The sequence below is a fragment of the Diadema antillarum genome, unplaced genomic scaffold (genome assembly GCF_040938485.1).
Source record: "Diadema antillarum isolate AM-2024a unplaced genomic scaffold, OU_Dant_1.0 scf00000139, whole genome shotgun sequence".
In the NCBI taxonomy this organism is placed as follows: Eukaryota; Metazoa; Echinodermata; class Echinoidea; order Diadematoida; family Diadematidae; genus Diadema; species Diadema antillarum.
Window position 1 is genome coordinate 1,705,693 of NW_027271028.1, and position 24,734 is coordinate 1,730,426.

Consider the following 24,734-nt stretch of genomic DNA (forward strand, 5'->3'; position numbering starts at 1 on the left):
CGTTTTAAACCCATACTGTGACTTGCTTTCACCCTATATGAATAGTCATATACTTTCATAACCATCTGCATTACTAAATTCCTTCCATGATAAAAAAAAAGAAAAAGAAAAAAGAAAAGAAAAGAAACCACGCTCTAACTGCCGCCGCAACTGCCTCCGTCGCACTTCCTGCCCAACGAAATCTCTTTGCAAACAGAGCAATGGCTCGAGGGGTCGCAAAAGCAAGCGCGCCATCTAGCGTTTAGCATTACAGACCCCATCATGAAGAATCCTTCATTAATTTTCAAGAAAAGTAAATCAACGAATTTTACGAAAAAACAACAACAGACAGAAAGACAGATAGACAGACAGACAGACAGACACACACACACACACACACGCATATGCACTATATGCACGCATGCACGCGCACACACAAATGAGCTGTCATTAAGCCGTTAAGGCCGTTTGCAAATCTGTGTCATGAAGATATTGAGTCGTTTGGTTTGTACAGAAAAAAAAAAATTGCCCATTTTCATTCTTTCTTCAAACCTTGTTGGTATGTGATAGGAGCACTGGTAAAACATTATTTTTATTTTTATTTTTTGCGTGTGCTCAGCAGACAAGTTATGTCTATACCAAACCACTGGAGAATTGAAAATTACTGAAAATTTTGTGAACAAAATGTTTAGAGAGTTGCTCAACACCTTCATCACACGGAGTTGCCAAGTTTGATTGTCATACTGCGTAAACTTTTGTATTATTCATTACTGTTTTTTTTATGTATCCAATTCTCCAAATTTTAACAGATTTACAATACTTCTATGCCAAGTTTTTCTGTTTTCAAACAAAGCAGCATGATGTTTTAGCGCAATCTAAAGAATGAAGGACGTGAAGTAAAAGACACAAGCAGAAGTAGAGAATAACACATAAACAGATCACATTTCAAACAATATAGACTAAAGACATGAGTTACGTTGGGACTAAACAAATAAAAACCCACAGAAACAACAACAACAAGAACAACAACAACAAAGAGCGATCGCATGATAATATTATGCATGTCATGAACGGTTTCGAAGATGAGGACGACCACTAGTGGGACACAAGCATGCGCATGACTGTCTAAGACTTTTTAGTAATATAACATAATGTATAAAATTATTAGTCTATTCTTAAAGGACCAGAAAAAGAGAGTCGCCCATTATAGCGATCTTTAGATCCGCGACGTGAACGCTATTAAAAGACGACGCAATCTCTCTAAAAAAAATCGAGTGAAAACTTTCACTCTAAAAAGAGTGAATACAAAAAAGAGTGAATTTCGAGTGAAATTTGAGTGAATTTTGAGTGAAAATGCTCATTTTCACTCATTTTGGAGTGACGTCAGGGATCACTCGAAGATTATCATGGTTATGTGTGTATTTGAAGCCCCCCAATTTTTCACTTTCGAATATCTTTATTCTAGTATAATAATTTCCATTGCAATTCTTGAATAACTGAAAAAAGACAGACTCCGTTGATGTTGTCATACCCTAGGCTCTGTCACACCTTTCCGGGCAAGCCTTGCTTTCGACTAGCGAAGAATACTTTTTGCTACCCGGAGGTCCCCGCAGATGACCCGCGAGTACCTAGCATATTATCTTGCCCGTATACTGTATACTAGTTGCCCGGAGTTGCGCGCGCAAGCCCTATTTACCCGCAGCCAAGTTCAGGCCCTGTCAGACCTTTCCGGGCAAGCTGTGTAGGGATTTTCGAGCACGCAGGACAATTTTTGCGGGTGGACAAGATTATAAGTTTGTGTGCGTCGTGTGCCTGCTGGACCCGTGCTACTTACGTTCTACTTACGTGCATTCAGTGGGACCTGCGTATCAGGCGCATGGGTGGTGAGTCAGGGCTGACAACTCGGTGAAGGAATCCCTCTGAAGGAATTTAGTATGGCAGAAGTCCCACAGAATGCCATTTTCTTGGCCGCAGCCGACTCTCAAATAACCAGCAGAAGACAGTATGCACGCAATTTGCCCGTATACACTGTAGCTCGCTCCACGCCCGCGGAACTAACCAGCTACACGGAAATTGGCACTATCTACACCGTTCCTTGCTAGTAAAACACCCGCATTATGCTCGTAGAATGACGGCAGATGACACGCGCTTCCAACGCATATACACTTGTAGGTATAGCAACTTACGTACTTCAAGAGGGTCAACTGCAGTGACTTGCGGCAGCTACGGGCCTCCTACGGTTCATCTGCGTGGACCTCTGCGGGCAATCCCCGCGACTCACCAGAAAAAAAAGTTTTGGTCATGCTCAAAACTTGGCTGCGGGTAAATCGGACTTGCGTGTGCACCTTCGGGCAACTACGGGCGAGATACGTGCTAGGTACTATCAGGTGCGGGCCAACTTCGGGGAGCTCCGGGTAGCAAAAATTTTCCCCGAAAGTCAACGCCCAAGGTTTCCCCAGACACGGTGTGCCAAGGCCTTGAGCATGCTCGAAACTTGGCTGCGGGTGAGTCACGGGGGAATCTGGAGGGGGGGGGGGGGGGGTGAGGGAGGGGGTCCCCGCAGAGGTACAGGCAGGACAGCAGTAGGAGGTCCAGTAAGCGGCAGCAACTCGCAGGCAACTCCTACGAAGGTACCTCGCAGTCCCCGTATGTCGCTCGAAATTGAATACGGATCTGTTTCGAAGCACTCACGCAGGTCACACGGAATACACGCAAGTAGCAGGTAAGAAGCAAGCGTCTAGCAGGTAAGACGCAAGTGCCAAACTCGCAAACATCCTTGTCCGCCCGCAGAAAATTCTTCTTCGTGCTGGAAAATCCCTTCTCGCAACAAGTTCGCGTAGGACTGCCTGGAAAGGTGTGACAGGGCCTTTAAAATTATTTTTCATCTATGTTATGAAATTCGGAAAAATTACTTTTAGCTAATACAAGCACAGCATGTAATAGCATGTTGCCTTACCAAGACATGTCAGTATGGCTATTTCATTTTTGGTGGTTTTAAGACAAGTTTCCTTTTCATACATGTACAATATGAGATTTTTGTCATTTCTGTTTATGAAATGAATAAAAAATTATAAGAGCTTTACATCGTCATCTTGCTCATTTGAATATTCATATGGACTGGTCAAGAAATGTTATCCGAAAAAAATGTGAAATTTCGAAATGCCATATCGTCCTTAACATTTTTTTTTTGTATCGTTCTGTAGGAAATGTTTTTCTCTTTCGTTTGAAGTTTAATTAATTTTTGGAGTGGATTCCAGCAGCATGGTGCCAATTTGGGGGAGATGTTTCGGGAAATTCCCTCCAGCCTTCTAGTATTTCGGAAGGTAATTTGAGAAGACTTTCGTTCTTGTATGAGAGCCAATACCTTGGGGCAAAATTTTTTTTTGTATAGGGCCCCAATTTTCTCTCTTCTTTCTTTCTTTGAAACAACAACAACAATACCATCACAATAATCAAGTCACTCTGCCAAGCAATTTATCATAAGATTCTTAGAATGTATGATTGAAATGATTTTCAATTAGGAGAGTTTATGCATAAATATAATTTGTTATGATCTTCCGATAATATTATCTGAAATGTTTATCAAAAAATGGTTCGGTTCATAATTACCCAAGCCCAACAAGACAGTCTAACTCGCTGCATCTACCTTTGAATAGATCTGCCTACAAAACTGTCGCATTCACAGGGACTAAACTGAGGAATTTATTGTGCACAAAATCCAATTTAGAAGCAATATCTATGTTGAGTAATTTAGGAATAAATCATTAGAAAGATGTTCTGTTTGAAATTATCAATCCTCCTGCTTGATATCCTCTTCTCTCTCCATCTCTTCTTTCCCCTCTCATCTCAACTTATCTCATTTATTTCCTCTATTGCATATCTTCTCATCTTATCTCTCTGTCTGTCTGTCTGTCTCTCTCTCTCTCTCTCGTAATGCGGCGCTTCAGTTTTAGTTATTGTCGTGGTTCCGTATGCCTTTCAGGTTTTTTTTCCTGTCTATTGTTATAATATATGTGTCTCATAATGACGACGGTGGACTTTTTCTTATCCGGAGGTCTAAGTAATAGGGTCCTACAAGCTAATGCTTTCGATTTAGTCTCCCCGCTTTGGTTTTTATGACTCCAAAGTGTTGCAACTGATGTTATCAGTACATGTATTATAGTTTCAATTATTTTTGTACATGGAAATGGAATTTGTTGTATAATATAGCAATTATACTAATCATTGTAACTCAATTATGTTTGATTCATATTTTTGTGAACTCAAAGTGGAAATTAAATCAAATCGAATAAAAGTATACTTTTCATTCATTCATTCATTCATTCATTCATTCATTCATTCATTCATTCATTCATTCAGTCTTTATTGTCCATTTCATGGATATTTGTTTTGTTCACATGCTTTTTACAAAACAGACAAATATACAATACACAATAACATTGACAACATTCACAAGACATATTAAACATCATAAAGGCATCTTTTTGCCAACACTATAATACAGAAAGCAGTCACCAATATTCAAACATTCAACCTATTAATATATCTTTATCTTTAACTGTAAATACAACAAAAACTGATATGGGTGATTTGTTTCCGTATATTTCTGGCACAGTATACAAAATTCTGCAAATTTTTCATCCATAATCAAAGAAAGAAATGAAATACACAAACAAAAAAATTCTCACTCTAATCTGATTCAATCTCCTCTCCCTTCTCAACAGATTTCATTAATCATAATTTACATATACATCATCAGCTACACTAATCCAAAACCTTCCATACAACCTCCAGCTCAATCTATACATCCCTCCAAACTTTCCTAAACCATACCACATTTTCAATCGACCCAATCAGTTAATTCAAAAATCCAATCATTATCATTTTTTATCTACATATTCCCCCCCCCAAAAAAAATCCATACCTTCTCACGAGCCCCATCATTACATTATATCAATTTAAACCCTATCAATCAAATTAATCAATTCAATAAACATTATTATTATCATAATTATTTTACCTACATACTATACAAAATCTATACTTTCTCTCCAACCTTATTATAACATCATTACCATTTAAAACCCTGCTAATCAAATCAATCAATTCAGTAAATATCATATTCATATTACAGTATATATATATATATATATACTGTATATATATATATATATATGCATATATACAATGTAATGTACAATACAATACATGCACATGAATAATTTTCCAATAACATGTGAGCTATTACGAAAAAAAACCCACACCGTATTTATCAAAATTACACAACATAACAAAATGATAAAACACATCTTTCATCATCATCAATAATCCATTAACTTTATATCTTGCAGAAACCCGGATGAAGACTGTGAGTACAGCGTAAGATGAAATTAGAACTGAACATGAAACACTGTATTGATGAGGGTTATTTATTTACATGTCTTGGGGATACCATAACACAATGGTGCCAGGTAAAAATGGCAGAGGTAAAAATGGCAGAGGTAAAAATGGCAGGGGTAAAAATGGCAGGGGTAAAAATGGCAGAGGTAAAAATGGCAGAGGTAAAAATGGCAGAGGTAAAAATGGCAGAGGTAAAAATGGCAGGGGTAAAAATGGCAGGGGTAAAAATGGCAGGGGTAAAAATGGCAGAGGAAAAAATGGCAGAGGTAAAAATGGCAGGGGTAAAAATGGCAGGGGTAAAAATGGCAGGGGTAAAAATGGCAGGGGTAAAAATGGCAGGGGTAAAAATGGCAGAGGTAAAAATGGCAGAGGTAAAAATGGCAGAGGTAATAATGGCTGAGGTAAAAATGGCAGAGGTAAAAATGGCAGAAGTAAAATGTCAGAAGTAATGAGAGCGATTTCGTCAGATATAAACGTATGAAGAGGTTTTGAATGATAACCTAGCCAGAGCAAACTGTATTTATCGAATTATCAAATCCAAACTGCAGATTTGAAGAATATTGATTGAATTATGTTTTAAAAAGATTAGAGCACTCTCATTATTCTGAGTTTGATTCAAGTGCAGTGGCGTTGAATCTGTCTGTGTGCAGAGAAATAATAAACCAGCTAAGAGCCTAGTAGGCCTATGGGAAATTATTTTTATTATTATTTATTATTATTATTATTACTATTATTATTATTATTATTATTATTATTATTATTATTATTATTATTATTATCTATCATTATAAGAGGGTTCCAACAATGCTGCAAAGCCCTTAAACAGTATAATCCTACGTTGTTTCGCCCAATGAAGTTATCACACACACACACACACACACACACACACACACGAACCCACTTTTGGTATAAACATATACGCAGATATACATATTCTCACATACACATTCTTACACAAACGAATTCCGCTCACGTCCAGGCTAGTATATTGTCATTCTTTTTCATTTTTTGAACTGTTTAGTGTAAAGAAGTGAAGGAGACATAGTCGAAGCAAACCGCTAATTTTTCACCTGTTCAATATTATTTTCTCACATTCAGGTTTCGTAGGAGCCTATTTATCTCACAAGGCCTGATCACGACATAATGTAGAAGTAAAAATACAAAACGCAAAAAACAAACTACAGCAGATGTATCGGCAGACATAAGTAAGCTCTTGCAAAATATTTTATTACATTGTTCAAGTATCACATGGCGCAAAAACAAATAAGCTCTTGCAAAATGTTTTATTACATTGTTCAAGTATCACATGGCGCAAAAACAAATATCTCGAAGTTTAATGAACACTTTGTGGTCACTTTACAAACTTATGCCTATTAAAACTGGAGACGAACTTTAGCAATAAACTGTTCTAGTGAGAGTAAAAACTGATAGTTTGCCATTTGATTTCTTTCAATCATTGTTGAACGAATCCGCAGGAAGAAAAATGTAAATGTTTGATGCCTTTCAAACTTAGCTGTCGCTCCAAAGTCAGATTCCATTATGTTATCAACGTGGTGTGTTGCTAAAGATTGGTAGATTCAGCCACCGAAAATAACGTTGTTCCCTCGTTATACAACAACAGTAAGAAAATCCAATCCAATCCCATCCAGGTAGATTGAAATCACCGCCTATGACTACCATATGATCGCGATTCAATTTACACAGGGATCGCTGAAGCTCTGCAAGACTCTCTTTACATCTGCCGCGGGGAGAAATGTAACACTGCCCTATTACCGATTAAATTTCTCCCAGTGGTAACAGAAACAGTAAAAGATCCCTGCCAATTTTTCATACCTGCATGTCTGTTATCAAGCAATTTTATTTTCAGAAGTTTGCACACTTTTTAAAATACTTATTAACATAGTATAGGACCTACCAGATCTAAAGTAAGTTTGATATTTTACTGACAAGATACCTGTAGAGCTGTATAGTGGTTAATAATTATGTCCATTTTCAGGTGTACCGAGGCTCATCTTTTTATTGATATAATTAGATTGTTGACTGGCCGAGCATTTTTCAAGTTACATGAGTGTCCCATATTTCTCCCCGTGTCCCATTTCTCCCCGGTCTCCCCCGTGCTTTATTTCAGGAGAAGGCACGAAAAGCGCGTATTGCGAGAAAGGTGCCAGAAACATAAAGAAAAAAAAAATCTTTGTCACTTTTACGTCGTCTTCTTGCATTTCAACGACTAAACTCTTATCAATGGCATTTTTATCTCTAGCACTTTGACCACTGACATTTCGACCACTGAAAACTTTACCTCTGACATTTTTACCACATAATTATTTACCTCTGCCATTTTTACCGCTGCCATTTTTACCTCTGCCATTTTTACCTCTGCCATTTTTACCTCTGCCATTTTTACCTCTGCCATTTTTACCCCTGCCATTTTTACCCCTGCCATTTTTACCTCTGCCATTTTTACCTCTGCCATTTTTACCCCTGCCATTTTTACCCCTGCCATTTTTACCCCTGCCATTACCTCTGCCATTTTCACCCCTGCCATTTTTACCCCTGCCATTTTTACCTCTGCCATTTTTACCTCTGCCATTTTTACCCCTGCCATTTTTACCTCTGCCATTTTTACCTCTGCCATTTTTACCCCTGCCATTTTTACCCCTGCCATTTTTACCTCTGCCATTTTTACCTCTGCCATTTTTACCTCCGCCATTTTTACCTCTGCCATTTTTACCTCTGCCATCTTTACCCCTGCCATTTTTACCTCTGCCATTTTTACACCGAACCAACACAATGCATATAAAATATTCTACAAATCATTTAATAATCGGATGGAATAAGGCACAAAAGAATTCAGATAACGGGATGTTCTTGCTCTGATTGATTTAAATCTCCTTCCACTCCTCAACATGCTGTATTGATCATTGAGTGGGTGGGTACAGTCGGCTGCAATGGAGCGGGCTTGCATTGCTAATCTTTGTGATCAATAAGCCAAACATTGTACACAGAAAAAAAAAAATCCCTGAAAATTTGAGGAAAGTGTGTTAAGTCTTAAGGTGAGGAAGAATCAATATTTTGTGGAGGAATTCGAATCTATCATTCCCAGCTACTGAGTATGTGGTTCTTATGAAATTGACATTCTTTATATGATATTGAATTCTTCCCAAAGTCTTATTTCAGGATGTATGATTCAATTTGGTGATTGGGCCCTGGTTTAACACTCTGACGAAATTCGAGGCAAGTCTAATTTTCGTTATGCTAATCAGAAACGGATTCCTGTCTTTAAAGTGATGTGATATATCATATCTATCCTAAAATGAATGTAAACTCCGCTAATTGTGCACTATTCCGAAATAGAAATTAATCGACGAAAGTAAATCACTCGTATACCGGATTGATGGGTCTAGGAACACTACCCCCTTGAAATCCACCCTCCGGATAACTACCAACCGGATAATTACCCCCCAGGACAATTCCCCCCTAGGGCAACTACCCCCGGACAACTACCCTCCAAGGGCAATTACCCTCCAGGATAATTACCCCCTAGGACAAATACCCCCCGGACAACTACCCTCCTAGGGCAATCACCCCCCAGGGCAATTCCCCCTTAGGAAAACTACCCCTTGGATAACTACCCCCGGATAACTACCCCTCCGGATAACTACCCCCTGGATAACTACCACCCGGAAAACTACCCCCTGGGTAACTACCCCCCGGAGAACTACCCCCTGGATAACTACCCCCCGGAGAACTACCCCCTTGGTAACTACCCCCCGGAGAACTACCCCCTGGGTAACTACCCCCAGGATAACTACCCCCCGGATAACTACCCCTGGGTAACTACCGCCAGGATAACTACCCCCCGGATAACTACCCCCCGGATAACTACCCCCCGGATAACTACCCCCCGGATAATTACCCCCCCCCCCCCCGATGATTACCCTCTGGATAACTACCCCCCCCCAGATAATTACTACCAGGATAATTATCCCCAGGTTAATTCCCCCTTCCTCCGAAAAATAGACCCCAGATAACTTCCACCCGATAACTACCCCCTCCGATACCTTCCCATGGATGATTACCCCGGATAAGTAGGCCTACAACTCCCCCTCCCCTATAACTATCAAGAGGAAAATTACCCCCAGGACAGTGCACCACGTCAATTACCCCCTGGGTAGCTACCTCCCGGGTCATTGCCCCACCCCCCTCATACTTTTAATAAAAAGAATATCATTACTACAGGAAACGAAGTTCTTTGTATTATTTGCCGGGAATCACGGAGATGCCATACTGATACATCACCTTATGAAAACAACATCTTAAGGATTTACGATTTGTATCGTTTGCATTTGGGACGATTTATGTACAAGCTTAATTTCTCTCTCTGTATTTTGACTCTATGTTCATAAAAAAAAACCGAAGCTGTCCCTTCATATCCTACCCGGTAATCCAGTAAATGTCAATGCCTTTAACCAAAACTATTTTCGCTAAATCTGTATTTTCTTTTACTGTTCCGAAATTTCGGATTTCTCTTGATAGTATAGTATAAAAGAAGTTTTAAGTTTGAATGCCTTAACCATTGAACTAAAGACATTTTGAAAAAAAGTGCTACACTTCAGAATGAGTTATACTTTTTGCAATATTTTTTAAAACCACAATCGTCTATCGTTTACCACAACTCCATGTAACACTTCTTTATTTTGAGGAGCTTATATCTCATGCCTCACGTGCCCTGGTTTTGACCCATCATCTTCCTCTTCCCTCTCGCTTTTCTCTGTCCACCGTGAAGGTAGTCTATTCCTGTCATTCATTACTCACCTTTCCTTTTTCTCTCATTACAAGGGATTTATCTCGTGTGTGTTCATGTGCAGTGCACTCCCGTTAAAACGAAATGCTCAGGACCGGCAGTTTTGTTTTTTTCGTTTTAACGAAATTTCGTTATAACGGAACAAATATAATATGCAATGTATAACGAAAAGAAGGAAACCACGCATAAAAATTATGTATGTTGAATCCTCATCATATACGCTGGAAAGCTATGTGAAATGGGAGAATACCTTTTTAATTTCGTTTAAATATTACATTTTAGAAAGAGCATAAAGTTGTTTGTGTTGTCACACATGTGTAGAAAATGACGGTGTAGGATTTGGTTACAGTTCGCCATTCCAAAGGTTCTTTTCTTTCTAAAGTACGTTACTCCGAAGGCTCCTTATTCCGAAGTTTCGCCATTCCCGGGATTCCGATGGTTTGTTTATCTGAAGGTTCGCATTTCAGAAGAATCATTGTTCCGAAAGTTCATAATCTAGATGAAAATGATATATTGTTCATTTTCCGAAGGTTCGTTGATCTGAAAATGAAATGAGGTTCGTCATTCTGAAGGTTTATAAATCAAAAAATGAGAAAGGTTCACTATTCAGAAAGTCCGTTGTTCCGAAGGCTTTTTCATCCGAAAATGAAATAAGGTTCGTTATTTCGAAGAAATGTTGTTAATGAAAAAAAAATGAGAAAGGTTAGTTATTTCAAAGATTTATTTATCTTAAGACGATTGTAAGGATTGCAATTCTTAAGTTTTGTTAGTGTACTCTCCTTTTTCCACCATTGATTACGATACTTTTTTGTAATGTTCCGATTAACGAACGTTTTGAATTCATATCATTTTCGGACTAACGAACCGTATAAGAATAAGAATAAGGACCATATTTTATTATCAGATTAACGAACCTTTGGAATAACGCCAAAATGTGCTTAATAACAAACCCTATTTCATTTCCGAACTAACGGACATTTAGTTGTATCAGAATCTGTGTGTTTTGTATTAAAGGACTTCGGAACAATGAAACAAACCTTATCTGAATTAAGATTATTGTATTACAATAACGCAAGTTCCCCTCGGAAACTGTGCGTGATACACGGAGTGAACATTCAATGATGCGTTCGCTCATGCAGAGACGCTTTAAAATGCTTGTTCCGCTACGTATTTTCGAATGCGATTCGCATTTCGTTATAACGGAGCACATTTCTTTTGTTTTTCTTTGTCAGTGGCGCTCGGAAAAGACTTCGTGATAACGAAAATTTTGTTATAACCGTCTTCGTTATAAGCGAATTTTGTACCATAGACTTTAATGGCGATAATTTTGGGATCAGAAGTTTTGCTTCGTTATAACGAAATTTCGTTATAACCGTGTTCGTTGTAACGGGAGTGCACTGTATCTTTATTTGTGTACTTCGATCTCTGTCTTAATTTGCTTTCTTTGCATTGTATCATCAATTTTGTAACTATTTTACTGTTATACCGTTAACGCTCATTTCAGAATTGCCCTACTGCATCATTGGGCATTAACAACTAGTACCTATCAAGGATGTGGGAAGAGATTGTCACCTCCTTGGTATGATCACCGCAGAGCATTACCTCCCTTGACAATTACTCCTTATTAAAATTAGGCTCCAAACAATCACCCCTCTTACAATAACTCTCCCCCAGAAAATTACGTCTCTCATTGTTATTTTCGAACAACGTTTGCTATTTGAATTGAAAAAAAAACAACAACAAACAAACATTTTTTCATATCGTCTGGTTTTGGTCGAGACCTAACTTCAGGTTTTAAACATCTTTTGGGTGAGACAATTAGAAACCCCTTACGAAATATCAAAGAGCATGTTATTCCAAGAAGGATTCAAGTTTTTGTGAAAAAAAATACTCTTGAAATGGCCGGGATAAAACATAGCAGCCCTATAATTTAAAAGGATTCTGTCAACTACAACTCTCTATAGATCTGTTAAAAAAGAGGGTGCAGGACAAAAGAATTCGTTAACAACTAGGGGTGTTTTGTAAAAAAAAAAAAAGAAATACCGTTAAACTCGTAGTATTTTACTCTTTCTAATCAGACTTATATTTGAACTTGATTTCCCCAGTGTCGAGAACATTTAATTTGAAAACTAGCACAAGTCTACTTGTATGTAAAACAAGCTGTAATCTTACTCTTATGACAGATTAGGGCACCGTTTGATAAAAGTTGCCAGTTATGACATCTTGTTAGTCTCTAATAATTTCAATAAAACCATGGGTTCTGCTTGATTGATAAGCTCGAGTCACTGACTTGTTACCATGGACCTGCTTTGATCGACCTACAACGATTGGTAATTGTGTGGAACTGACAGCTTGTCAGGACTGATAACTTTTATAAAACCGTGCCCGGATCCTATCAGAAATTATATTGCTTTATATCGAAGGGTCCCTCGCTAATGTTAAGGGAATATGAATTCCAGTGAAATCAACTCTCCTTTTCTTATGTTTATCGTCTAATGTGTTATAACAGTAGAAAATGACAAGCCAAAAGAGTAAATGATGACAGTGTAAGAGAAAGGTGCATCTGCTGATATGGTGTTATAAACTTATGGAAAAATTACAACGGATGGTAACTTTCGGGGGGCGGGGTTGTCCAGTAGGTAAGTATCAGGAGGGGCGGGGGGGGGGGGGGGTTTGGGGTATGGTTATGGGGGGGGGGGTAGTAATCCGGGTGGTAGTTATCCTGGGGGTAGTTATCCGGGGAGTAATTATCCGGGTGGTAGTTATCCTGGGGGTAGTTATCCGGGGGGTAGTTATCCGGGTGGTAGTTACCCAGGGGGTAGTTCTCCGTGGGGTAGTTATCCAGGGGGTAGCTATTCGGGTGGTAGTTATCTGGGGGGTAGTTATCCAGGGGGTAGTCATCCAGGGGGTAGTTACCCAGGGGGTAGTTATCCGGGGGGTAGATGTCCTAGGGGTAATTGCCCTTGGGGGTAGTTGCCCTAGGAGGGTAGATGACCGGGTGGTAGTTGTCCTAGGGGGTAATGGCCCTGGAGGGTGATTGCCCTAGGAGGGTAGTTGTCCGGGGGGTAGTTGCCCTAAGGGGGAATAGACCTGGGGGGTAATTATCCGGGTGGTAGTTATCCGGAGGGTAGTTGCCCAGGGGGTAAGTGCCCGGATACGAGCGAGGGTAAATGCGTGGAAAATGACACAGAACAAAAACGTTTCGTTCGTTTGTTTCTTTAATCTATGCTATCACTTGCTTTTACAATTTTCACATGTTATCGACAGTGTAACTAATGTAACAATTTCACATGTTTGGCTATGAGAATTAAAAAGAAAATAATTCATAAATCAAATGGTATTGGCCCTGGACAGTTTTTAAAGGAAGCTCCGTTCCAATCAAACGGCTAAGATGGAGATCCACATAGTAAATATATACAAAATGTGAAAATGGATCTCCAGGCTTTAATACCGTTGTTTCAATAGGTAATAAACGTATAGTATATAGGAAGTCAGCTCTTCCTTCCGTTAACTCTCTGTGTGCCACGTTTATTTGTTTATTTCCTGTCCATAGGTATGTACATGTATATGAAATTTGTGCACATTTGACTCAATGGCACAGAAAGTGTGAGTAAGAGAATGAATTTTCTATTCTTTATTCAAATTCAAATTCAAAATGATTTCATTTCCAAATAAAGTAATACAAAGAAATATACATAAAGCTTAAAGGAGTACAGAATATTTTAACGAATTTAGATTATAGCTTAAAGATGGATTTGTTCAGAAAGTAACATGGTGATTGTAGATGATGATTTATGCAGCATTTTATTGTTTCTCTAATTACCTTTTCCTGTTTATCTCTTTGTTTCCCCTCTAAAGCGCATAGAGACCTTGCCAAAGGAATTATGCGGCATATAAGAACGGTGATAATAATAATGATAATAATGATAATGATAATAATAATAGCTTCAACAAAGCATGAATACAATCATAATAATATCAACTTATATTTCGATAAATAAACAAGTACAAATACAAATACAAATACATTTTTAAACTATTCAATTCAATTCAATTCAATTCAATTCCAAATTTATTTCATTTTTCGACAAAACATAATTATGTTTCACTTCTTTTGATAACAGAGAATAAGGTAAATAGAACATAGTGAAATGAACTGTACAACAATTGAGGACCTATAGTAATCATACATTGTATAGTAAAAAAAGAAACAGAAGTGATCAAAGTGAAGTACATGTATACCGTTGCTTAAAGAGCGAAAAATATATATTAACAGGTGGAATTCACAAGAGAAGCATTGCTTGTAAATTTTGTAAATTACTCTGGGAGATAAAGGCATCTCAAGATCCGTCAGGACACCATGTACAGCGATGTATGAAAATCTTAATATCATGACGTCAGGCGAACCAGACTGAAAGAAAGGACAACGACAAGGACAAGAACAAAAGCGAGGACGGAACGGGCAGACAAACAATTTTAAGATAGGCATAGCAAAGAAAGAAAGGGAAATAAAAACAAGTGGTCTGCAATTAGGTTTTTGTGAAAGGTCACCACGGCATGGATAGGATAGAAACTTAAAATTTAATGATAATTAACTGAAATAATGAAACAAAGACTCGAATTATCAAAAAGCTACATTATTTATTTATCAACAAATCCATTTATTCATTATTCGTTTCTGTGAAGATGGCAAAGATTTTTTTTTAAAGTTTCGATTTGAAGGGAGGAATAGTCAGATTCTCTTTGAGAGTGTTGTCATGACTGTTCCAGAACCTCGGGGCGGGCCATTGAAAACGAATGTGTTTTGGGCAAGAATCGTTTTATAACGCTAAATGATAAATTGTGAACATGTAATTGTTGAAAATTTAATCAATTATTTTGTGGTAGATTTTTTATCATTGTATGTAAACATAACTTGTCCCAGCTGAAATAAATATAAATAATTTCCCTTAAGTATCATTATTATCACTAATTTTCAGTACGAGCACATGGGTTTGCGTTGAAAATTATTCTCAACTTCTTTTTTTTTGACTTATTTTTTTTTTGTAAAAGAAATTAGTGCGTGTTGCCCCAGACAAAAATTCCATAATACGGTATAATAAAACTGGAGTAAAGCATAATTAATGTAATAGATAGGGAACATATTCAAGTCTATTAATTACACCTGATCACAGTACATCGAACGATGCGTTCTATAATTTGTTGAGCTTAAGCCATAAGGAAGGAAACGTGTAACTTTGTGATTGCATTATCCTTTGCCCCCAAATTCCCCGTTTTGAGCATCTCTTTGAAGGAAGTAATGGATTGTCACGAAATATATCTAGAGTTGACTTCCCGGTGATGAATGCTGTAAATAGTATGTAACATTGTTGTTTTGTGACTACCGGATCATTTTACGGTCATGTGCACTATCAACCTTCAAGGAAACAGGAAGAACCTCCCCCTCAAAAAGAGAAGAAGAAACAACAACAACCACAACAACAATCACTACAACAAAAATGGCAACTTAGGCTCGCAAGAATATTTTCAATGCACGGAGTGAACAGTCTGAACATTTAATAGGATAAATATTGAGACGACTTGAATGCAAGAAGTCACATCAGGACTGTGCCTGAGACAAAACAAGTTTTTCTCTTCGATACAGGCCGATCAATTATCGTTCTAGTATTGCACTTTTAGCTCGCTGGACGACTTTCAAAGCTACGAAAATGCCGAAACTTTCTGTGCTCATTTTGGCCGTCATGATCATCGTTTTTCACTGCGGTGTCAGCGCAAATGGTAAGGATTTTTAAAACCTTTTGTGGTATAGTCTGATAACAACGTTTTTCTTTGTCATGTCAGCCTTGTTGCTCTCAATTTTCCTTTGAACTCCTTTGATGGAAGATATTAAAGCAGGCCATGAATATATCAAAAACGCAATCGAATTTTACAAAAATAAGATTTGATAATAAAATTTTTGACGATCCTTGTGATATAGCAAATATTTTTAACTCTAATTTTTCAATGATTGGACATAATCTGGCAAAAGAAGTACTACAGTCTGATACGCATTTTGCAAAATATTTAGGTTGATCCAATCCCAGTTCTATTTTCTTTGCTCCAACTACGAAATATGAAATAATAGACATTGTTACTGCAATGAATAATAAACGAAGTGCCGGTTATGATGATATAAGTGATTTTATTATAAAGGGAATGATATTTTCTATTGTTGATCCACTCTCTCATATTTTTAATAAATTCATATTACATGGTGTTTTTCCAGACTGTATGAAAATTGCTAAGGTATGTCCTTTAAAAAAATGAGACAATTTTGATATAAGTAATTAAAGACATATTTCTTTACTTTCATCCCTATCTAAAGTTTTGGAAAAATTGATATTCATAAGAACGATTAAATTTCTTAATCATTATAATGTTTTTACGAATTCCCAATTTGGGTTTCGTCAACACCATTCATGCTCTTTTGAAGTTTATTGATGACGCCGCACATACTATAGATGACCATTCTTATCTTGTTGGTATCTTCCTGGATTTTTCCAAGGCCTTCGATACAATTAATCACGAAATATTACTTCATAAATTGTCTCATTATGGTATACGAGGGAAGGCCTCGGAGTGGTATAGGAGATACCTGCAAAACCCAAAACAATAATACTATATTTGAACGAGCACAGCTCTAGTCTTGAAGCATTAATTTAATGTGGCGTCCCTCAGAGTAGTATATTAGGACCTTTACTTTTTATCACTGACATTAATGATTTTTGTAGATCATCCGACATACTTTCTTTTATACTTTTTGCCAATGATTCAAATATTATCTCCCACCAAAATCCAATCACTCTTGTCCATACTGTCAATTCTGAATTTAAAAAAAGTGACTCAATGGATAAGAGCCAATAAATTATCACTAAAATCTTCAGAAAACTAAGTATATGTTATTCAGTAATTCTATGGAAGTTTTACGCACAGATACCATTTTTGACGACGTTCATTTAGAACGTGTGTCTCATATAAAGTTTCTCGGTATTACAGTGTACGATAAACTTTCGTGGAAGCCTCATATTATTGATATTATAGGTTTTCCTGGCCAATTTCGCACTTTTGTCAGTCCATTTGATAAAAGGTTCATTCAATTTAGCGAAAATCCTCGTCACTGCACATTCTATCATTCAAAATTGCAAGTTGGTCGTTCAATTTAGCATTTTGATCAATGGAATTTGCACTTGTGCCTTTCGAATTCGTAAAACGGGCATTCAAATTGGCACGTGCTCTTCAGTCATTCAAATTCGCCAGCACTGGCCGAAAGGGGTATTTCAGTCATTCAATTTCGCGTATGGGCAGTCAAATTCCAAACATGTTCATTCAAATTAATGTCATGTTATTTCTTTTTTGAAAAGGTGATAACATTTAAACGTGTATTTCTATGTGACTTTTTGTTTCATCCACGCACTGTTATAAGCAGTAAAAGTACCATATTTTTTACCCTATATAACTCGAGTTTGTCGTTCTGTAACGCCCATTTTCTTTCATACATGTCATTTTAGGCCTACATGTACCAATACTACAGATTGACTTCATCTTCTTTACAGTCATGACAGCACAAGTTAGATACAGACGTATTTCTCAAGAAGACAGAAAAAGAATTATAGGAACATTTGATGATCCTAACCTTGACTTCCTAGAACTGGCCGACACACTCGAAATAAAGCACTCAACGGCCAGATAAGTTGTGGCCACATAATGCACTATCTTCTGATTGGAAGACCTCACTAAGCACATTGAAGAAAAAGAAAGCTGTTGCCAAAATCTCTAGAATGAGTACGAAAATATGAAATGTAATGACGCTTGCAAAACAATAACTATGTTGAAGAAAAAAATAAGAAAGAACCAAAGCATAAACATGGGTGCTAAATTGACTGCAAAAGATGTTAAATTGGATGCCCAAAAATGAATTTGAAAGAACGAGTGCAGCATGTCCGTGATCACGTGACTATATCATTCTAAATTGAATGAACGAATGACGAAATGGTGCTTGTTTTACGAATTTCAATTGAAAAAGTGTTAATTAGAATGAGGCCAAAGGTAATTTGAATGCTCCAAAATGAATTTGAATGAAGAGATCATAAAATTGAACTACCGAGCATGTCATCTACGCTTAATTTTGCTAAATTGAATGCAGCAATTAGGAATTGGACTGACAAAAGTGCGAAATTGGCCGGGAAAACCTATAGTAAAATAATTTCGCGTAAAATTGGTAGTAATTATAGACTTAAATCTCATATCCCGTTGTCTTCTTTGTTGACGTTGTATTTTTCATTTATTACCTTATCTTAATTATGGAATTTTAGCATGGGGTAGTGCCCGTCAAACTTTATTAGATAAATCATTGTGGGGAGGGGTCCTAATGGGGCCTAAATTATACCTTTTCAGCTTGTTCTTGAAAATGCCATGACCGATTTTCACCAAACTTGGCAGGAAGTATCCCTAGGGGCATAGGATCTCAATTTGTTCAAATGGGCACCGAGTTGCACCTGGAGGGCCCCAAGGGGCCTAAATGCCCCCAAATTAAGGAATCTTCTCTAGAATCAGAAATGATAGAGCTAAGATGATACTATGAGTTAGTACATTAATTAATGTAGTTTCAAGTTTGTTCATAACAGATCCAGGGGTGCCCCTCTTTGGGGTAGGGGAGAGGGGTGGGAAGGTCCAAATGGGGGCCTAAATGTTGTACATTTTCATCTTCTTCTTGAAAACCTCATGATGGATTTTCATCAAACTTAGCAGGTAGCATTCCTAGGGGGTTAGGATCTCAATTTATTAAAATGGGCACCATACTCCACCACACTCCTTCAATATCCTCAAATTTATGAATCTTAAAAAATTTGGGCCCTTATCGTATATTTTCATCTTTCTACCTGAGAATGCCTGGTCAAATTTTGGTAGAGCTGTGAATAATTAAGATTAGTGACTGCGTGAAAGGGGAACTTGCGATACTCAGGTGAGCGCTAGACCCGCCGGTCTCTTGTTGGGCATCCAATCTAACGTCTTTTGCAGTCAGCACGCATGTTTATGCTTAGGTTCTTTCGTTATGTTTTATTTTCAACATTGTGTTTGTTTTATAAGCGTCATAACATTTCATATTTTCGTATTCATTTGAGAGATTTTGGCAACAGTTTTTTTTTTCAATGTGCCTATTGAGTCTCCCAGTCCGAATATAGTGCATGTGGCAACAACGTATCTGGCCGTTGAGCGCTTTATTCCGAATTAGTCGGACAGTTCTAGGAAGTCAAGGTTATGTTCCTATAATTTTTTTTTCTTTCTTCTTGATAAATACGTCTGTATCCAACTTGTGCTGTCATGATTGTAAGAAGATTAAGTTAATCTGTAGTATTGGTACATGTAGGCCAAAAATGACGTGTATGAAAGAAAAGGGGCGTTACTGAACAACAAACTCGAGTTACATAGGGTCAAAAATATAATACTTTTACTGCTTAACAGTGCTTGGATGGAACAGAAAGTCACATAAAAATCCGCGTTTAAATGTTCTCACCTTTTCAAAAAAAAATAATAACATGTTTGGAATTTGACTGCCCATTCGCGAAATTGAATGACTCAAATACCTTTCCGTTTGGTGGCGAATCTGAATGAACGTAGGGTACCAGCCAATTTGAATGCCCTTTTTACGAATTCGAAAGCCACATGTGCAAATTTCATTGATCGAAATGCTAAATTGAATGCACAAGTTGCAATTTTGAAAGACAGACTGTGCAATAACGAGGGGTTTCGCTAAATTGAATGAACCTTCTATCATTTATGGACTGACAAAAGTGCGAAATTGCACTGTATATGCATACAAACGAGCATGGTACGGAAGGTTGGTTGACACCTTTTTTTTTAAATATTTGAACAAGTTTATTGATATTAATGTACTGTTTTAAGTAATGAAGATTTTATGTTCTGATGAGTAAGATTAATGCAATATTTATTGTTGTCATATAGTATTTGAGAAATGTTCATAACACTATCTCCATTCAAGTGTAAGTAACCGGGATATACAACTTAAGTACCGAATGTGTTTGTTCATTACCGATTTTATCTTCAATTTTTTTTTATTTTCTTCTTCTCAGAGGTTTTGTTTTTTCAGTCTCGGGCAAACTTTTTTTTTTATTTTAGTCGGTTCAATATTGCAATTCACAACAGTGCAATACTCGTATAGTCTGAATAATTTGATGCATGTTTTTTTTTAATGTTTGAACAATTATTTTGATATAAAAATTTAATGTTAAAGTATATACATTCAATGTTTAAGATGAGCCTCATCAACATGATGTTCAATACGTTTCCTTGTTTGTTTATGATTGTTATCATAATTAAGCAAGATATTATAATTATTTCCCGTTTCATGTGTGAGTGTGTATGCAAAAGTTGAACGGCTGCATGAGATGAGTATATGGGTTTATCTGTACAGACGTGTGGATGTGATGTGCACGTGTATATACGTATGTGTATGTGTGTTAATGCGTGTGTGTGGATATGTGTGCGTATGAGTACGTTGATAACTATGGTTATTATTTTCAAGTAATATATTTTGTTTAATAATTGGTACGAATTGTTTTTTTATATGATGCTCATTTTTTTTTATGTTAATGTAACCGGTATTTGTCATTTTTGAAATATTCATACGTTGTATGTTGTTTGATGTAATTGATGTGTTTCTCGAGGTGATGCATTTTAATCTAGCCTTCGGGCTACTACTTTGCATGTTTGCTTCAATAAACCATTATCAAATCAAATCAAACCTTCAGAAAAAAAGCAATTTAGACTAGGCCTACATTGAAACTGATAACATGAACATTGTATACGTCTTATTTGTTGCTTATTGCTATCTTAGTGGTTTACTTTTGCGGGAATATGTGAGGTCATTGTGTGTCAGCTTGTCTTTAAATAGATGCATTATCATAATACCATTATGTGGTTAGTGTTTGGGCGTTGTCAGCATGCATGCAGTATCATCAAGAAATCTGATTAGATTGTCGTGTATATACTGCTGATTGGACCTTACAATTTCGAACTTTTTTTAGGTGAAAAACAAAGAATACATGAACAGAGAACAATGTAGAACCTTTAAACAATAATAATTACACTATATTCAAGCATTCATTGGTTGTGAATGCTATTTCTCCGTTCCTGAAAAAGTATACTCCATTTTCCTCTTGAATTTGAATGACCAAAGTATGAAAATGACTGAGAAAACCTACAGTAAATTAGCAAAAATCAAAGATATTTCTTGATTTGTATAATGATGGGGCACAGAAATCCCGTCCAATGGACTGTTACTATGATATTCGTCAAGTATTCTTCATTGTGTTGCTGTTCTACAGGACAGGAAAAAAGTTGGAAGCAGAGAGTACAAAAGCGCACAAAGCGCAATGTGTGTAATTATTCTTTGCGTGGGGGAGTCCAATTTTGTCACCCTATGGCTATTCTCAGGCCCACTCCGCGAAAAGTTGATTTCTTCATTATTGAGAAGTCCATGCACGTGTGTCTTATCTCCTCTTCATATACGAAACGAGCAATGAAGTGTATCTGATGTCAAGTCTTTGGCCATTAATTCAAATAAGCCCTGAGCGAAAGCGTTTTCCATTTTCCATTTTCCATTTTCCCCTCTCGCTCTCTCTCTCTCCAAACCGGAGACCCTGCAGGTGATGTCGGCAAGAGGGGTAGGCGGTCAGTGCCGCAGTTTTCACAAATGGTCAGATGTGCCACCGGTCGGTCGGCATTGTGGGACTAGAACGGATACGGCTGCTGGTGTGGCGTTGGTGGGAGGGGAACACCTGTGGACGGTACCGACAGGTGAACCGTTTGTTAAAAAACGCAATTTTCTATTAAGGATCAAGGACTTTTACATTTTCAACATCACATTTGATATTTTCGAGATGTGATTGTTAATGTGTCATCCAACAAAAATGATAAGGATATTGATGATTATAGCGATTGTCATAGAGATGAACATAATATGGTAGATACGTAAAAAAATCACCTTAATGGTAAATAATAATTGTCATTAGCTGTCCATGAAAAGGGGGTTTTTCCTTGATTCTTTTCATACACCACAACATTATAGTCATGGTCTTAACCATAGGCGACGAAGGGATCCCGATCGGGATTTCTAAAGCGTATATGTCCCTTTATTTTTTTTTAGCATTTTTAATAGATTTTGAATCTGCAAACAAAATCCCAAGATATATTTGATTTAAAGAAAAAGTTCTATTGAAATGAAAATATTTCAGATATTCCACAAAAGTGCAGACTACTGCAATGACTCCTCAATGTGGGTGGGGTCACCCTCTTCAGCACCCTCCTCCATTGAGTACACTGTGAAAGATGCACACGCGGAACAAGAGGTGACGGATTATGATGCCATACAAAATGCTGTTAATCATCAGTCATCATCACCAGATTCTACGATTTAGTCAGTCAGAACGTAGCTGATTTCTTTTCAGTCAGTATAGGCCTACATTGAATTATATCCATTGCTTGTGCACAAGCCGCTGTCTGATAGAGTTCTTTTTTTTTCTAGGACGCGCGCTCTCTCTCTCTCTCCCTCTCTCTGTCTGTCTGTCTGTCTGTCTGTCTCTCTCTCTCTCTCTCTCTCTCTCTCTCTCTCTCTCTCTCTCTATATATATATATATATATATATGTATATACAGTATATAGACGATGTAGACAAACAAGTTGACATAATGCATTAGATTCCAACTTCATTTATTTGTTTACAAATAAATGAAGTTGGAATCTAATGCATTATGTCAACTTGTTTGTCTTCATCGTCTTCATGCTCTTATTCCAACACGCGGATAATAATACCATTTAGCGCTTTGCATCCAGTGGAAAAGGCGCTCTGTAAATGTCTACTATTATTATTATTATTATATACAGTATATATATATATATATATATATATATATATATATACATATATATATATATATATGATATATATTATGCGTTTGTGTGTGTGTGTGTGTGTGTGTTTGTTGCGTAATGTTTTTGTGTTGTGTGGTTTATAATTTCCTTCAAGTTGTTGAAATAAATAAAATGAGACAAACTATATGACTGACTGTATATCAACTGACTTATTTACACATTTCATTGTACGTGTAGATGCTGCAAAGTCCACGACGAATGTTACGACGGTATAATACGCGATTGCTCTGAATCTCCTTACTGGACTAATTACCGTTACTCAAAGTATAACTGCGAATCGGGCTCTCACCGGATCACATGTAGTAAGTACTGGATCTGATCTGAATTGATTCCGTCTGGTTCAACAGTATTTCGGCATTCTCAACAGTACAACGAAATAAGATACACAGCTCGCAGGAACATGTTCATGACGAAACACGATTTTTAAGCTATTGTATTGCAACTAGAAATGATTCAAAATGAGTCTGAAAAATGGTTAACTCTGCCAGTTGAGAAATGCATTCTGTTGCCTACAGCGCCAACATTCGGTCATGTCTTATAGGAGTGCGACCATTAGATGTGTGCAAATGATAATCTTTTTTTTTTTAAGCTCAAGTGTATTCCTTAATCTTTTTGGCAGATTAAGAAGCAGGGAAGTCTAATAGGGGGAACTGATCCCTTTCATATATTTTCAGCATTTATGTTTATCATAAAATTAATGATTGGACATTCTAATGTAGTTTGCACTTCTGCGGTTCTTTAAATCTTTGAATTGCTACTATAGCAATATCATCATATTTGAAAGTAAGAGAATCATGCTAAATGATGACACTCTAAAGATAGTATGACATATTTCTGCACAGTGCAACATCATTTATTATTCACTTACGTTCCCACTTTTAGGATATCGACACTGACTGAAAGTTCTGATAATTGATATTTTGTTGATCATATTATTTTTATGCTAACGGAAGCAAAGTGGTTAAGTTGAATTGTTTTTTAGAGTATAAAGGGTGCATTATACGCACTTGGGTGATGAATTATTCTTTTAAAATCAATCTTTTATCTTGTATATTGCAATTGCAGTGTGTATAAATCCCCACTTTGTTTAATGGTTATGAAACAATTTTTGCACGAATAATAAAATTGGTGATGAAGGATGATACGCTATACGATTATACATTATGTATATAAAAACAAAATGTGTTCATGTTTGCTTGTTTGATGAAACCACACAGTGCTATGATGCATACTTTGCTCCGTACGATATAGCTGTATATTGTCAATGATCTGATGCATTCACTGTCTTTGAGCATTTCATTTATAACGGAGAATGATGATGCAATTTTATGATTATTCTTACTGTCCAGATGACGGATGGAACTCCTGTAAGAGACGACTGTGCGAGTGTGACCGACAGGCGGCGCTGTGCTTTGCCAGACAATCGTTCAATAGCCAATACAAGGGCTACAGCAATGCTAACTGTTAAACTTGTCCAGGAACTGGTTAGAACGTACCTTCAGAATGTAGCTTTAGAATGTCACACAACGATCCAGAAACTTCAGATGAATACCTTTTTTAA

The 24,734-nt window shown here is 37.1% G+C and overlaps 1 protein-coding gene across 1 annotated transcript; it reads left to right on the plus strand.

Moving 5' to 3' along the window:
- The first annotated feature begins 15,891 nt into the window (after nt 1-15,891).
- On the plus strand, nt 15,892-24,641 carry LOC139721132 (basic phospholipase A2 taipoxin alpha chain-like). Its single transcript, XM_071632462.1, is given in 4 exon segments — nt 15,892-15,961; nt 21,889-22,039; nt 23,351-23,486; nt 24,537-24,641. Coding segments are annotated over 4 exon segments (462 nt in total).
- Nucleotides 24,642-24,734: the final 93 nt, after the last annotated feature.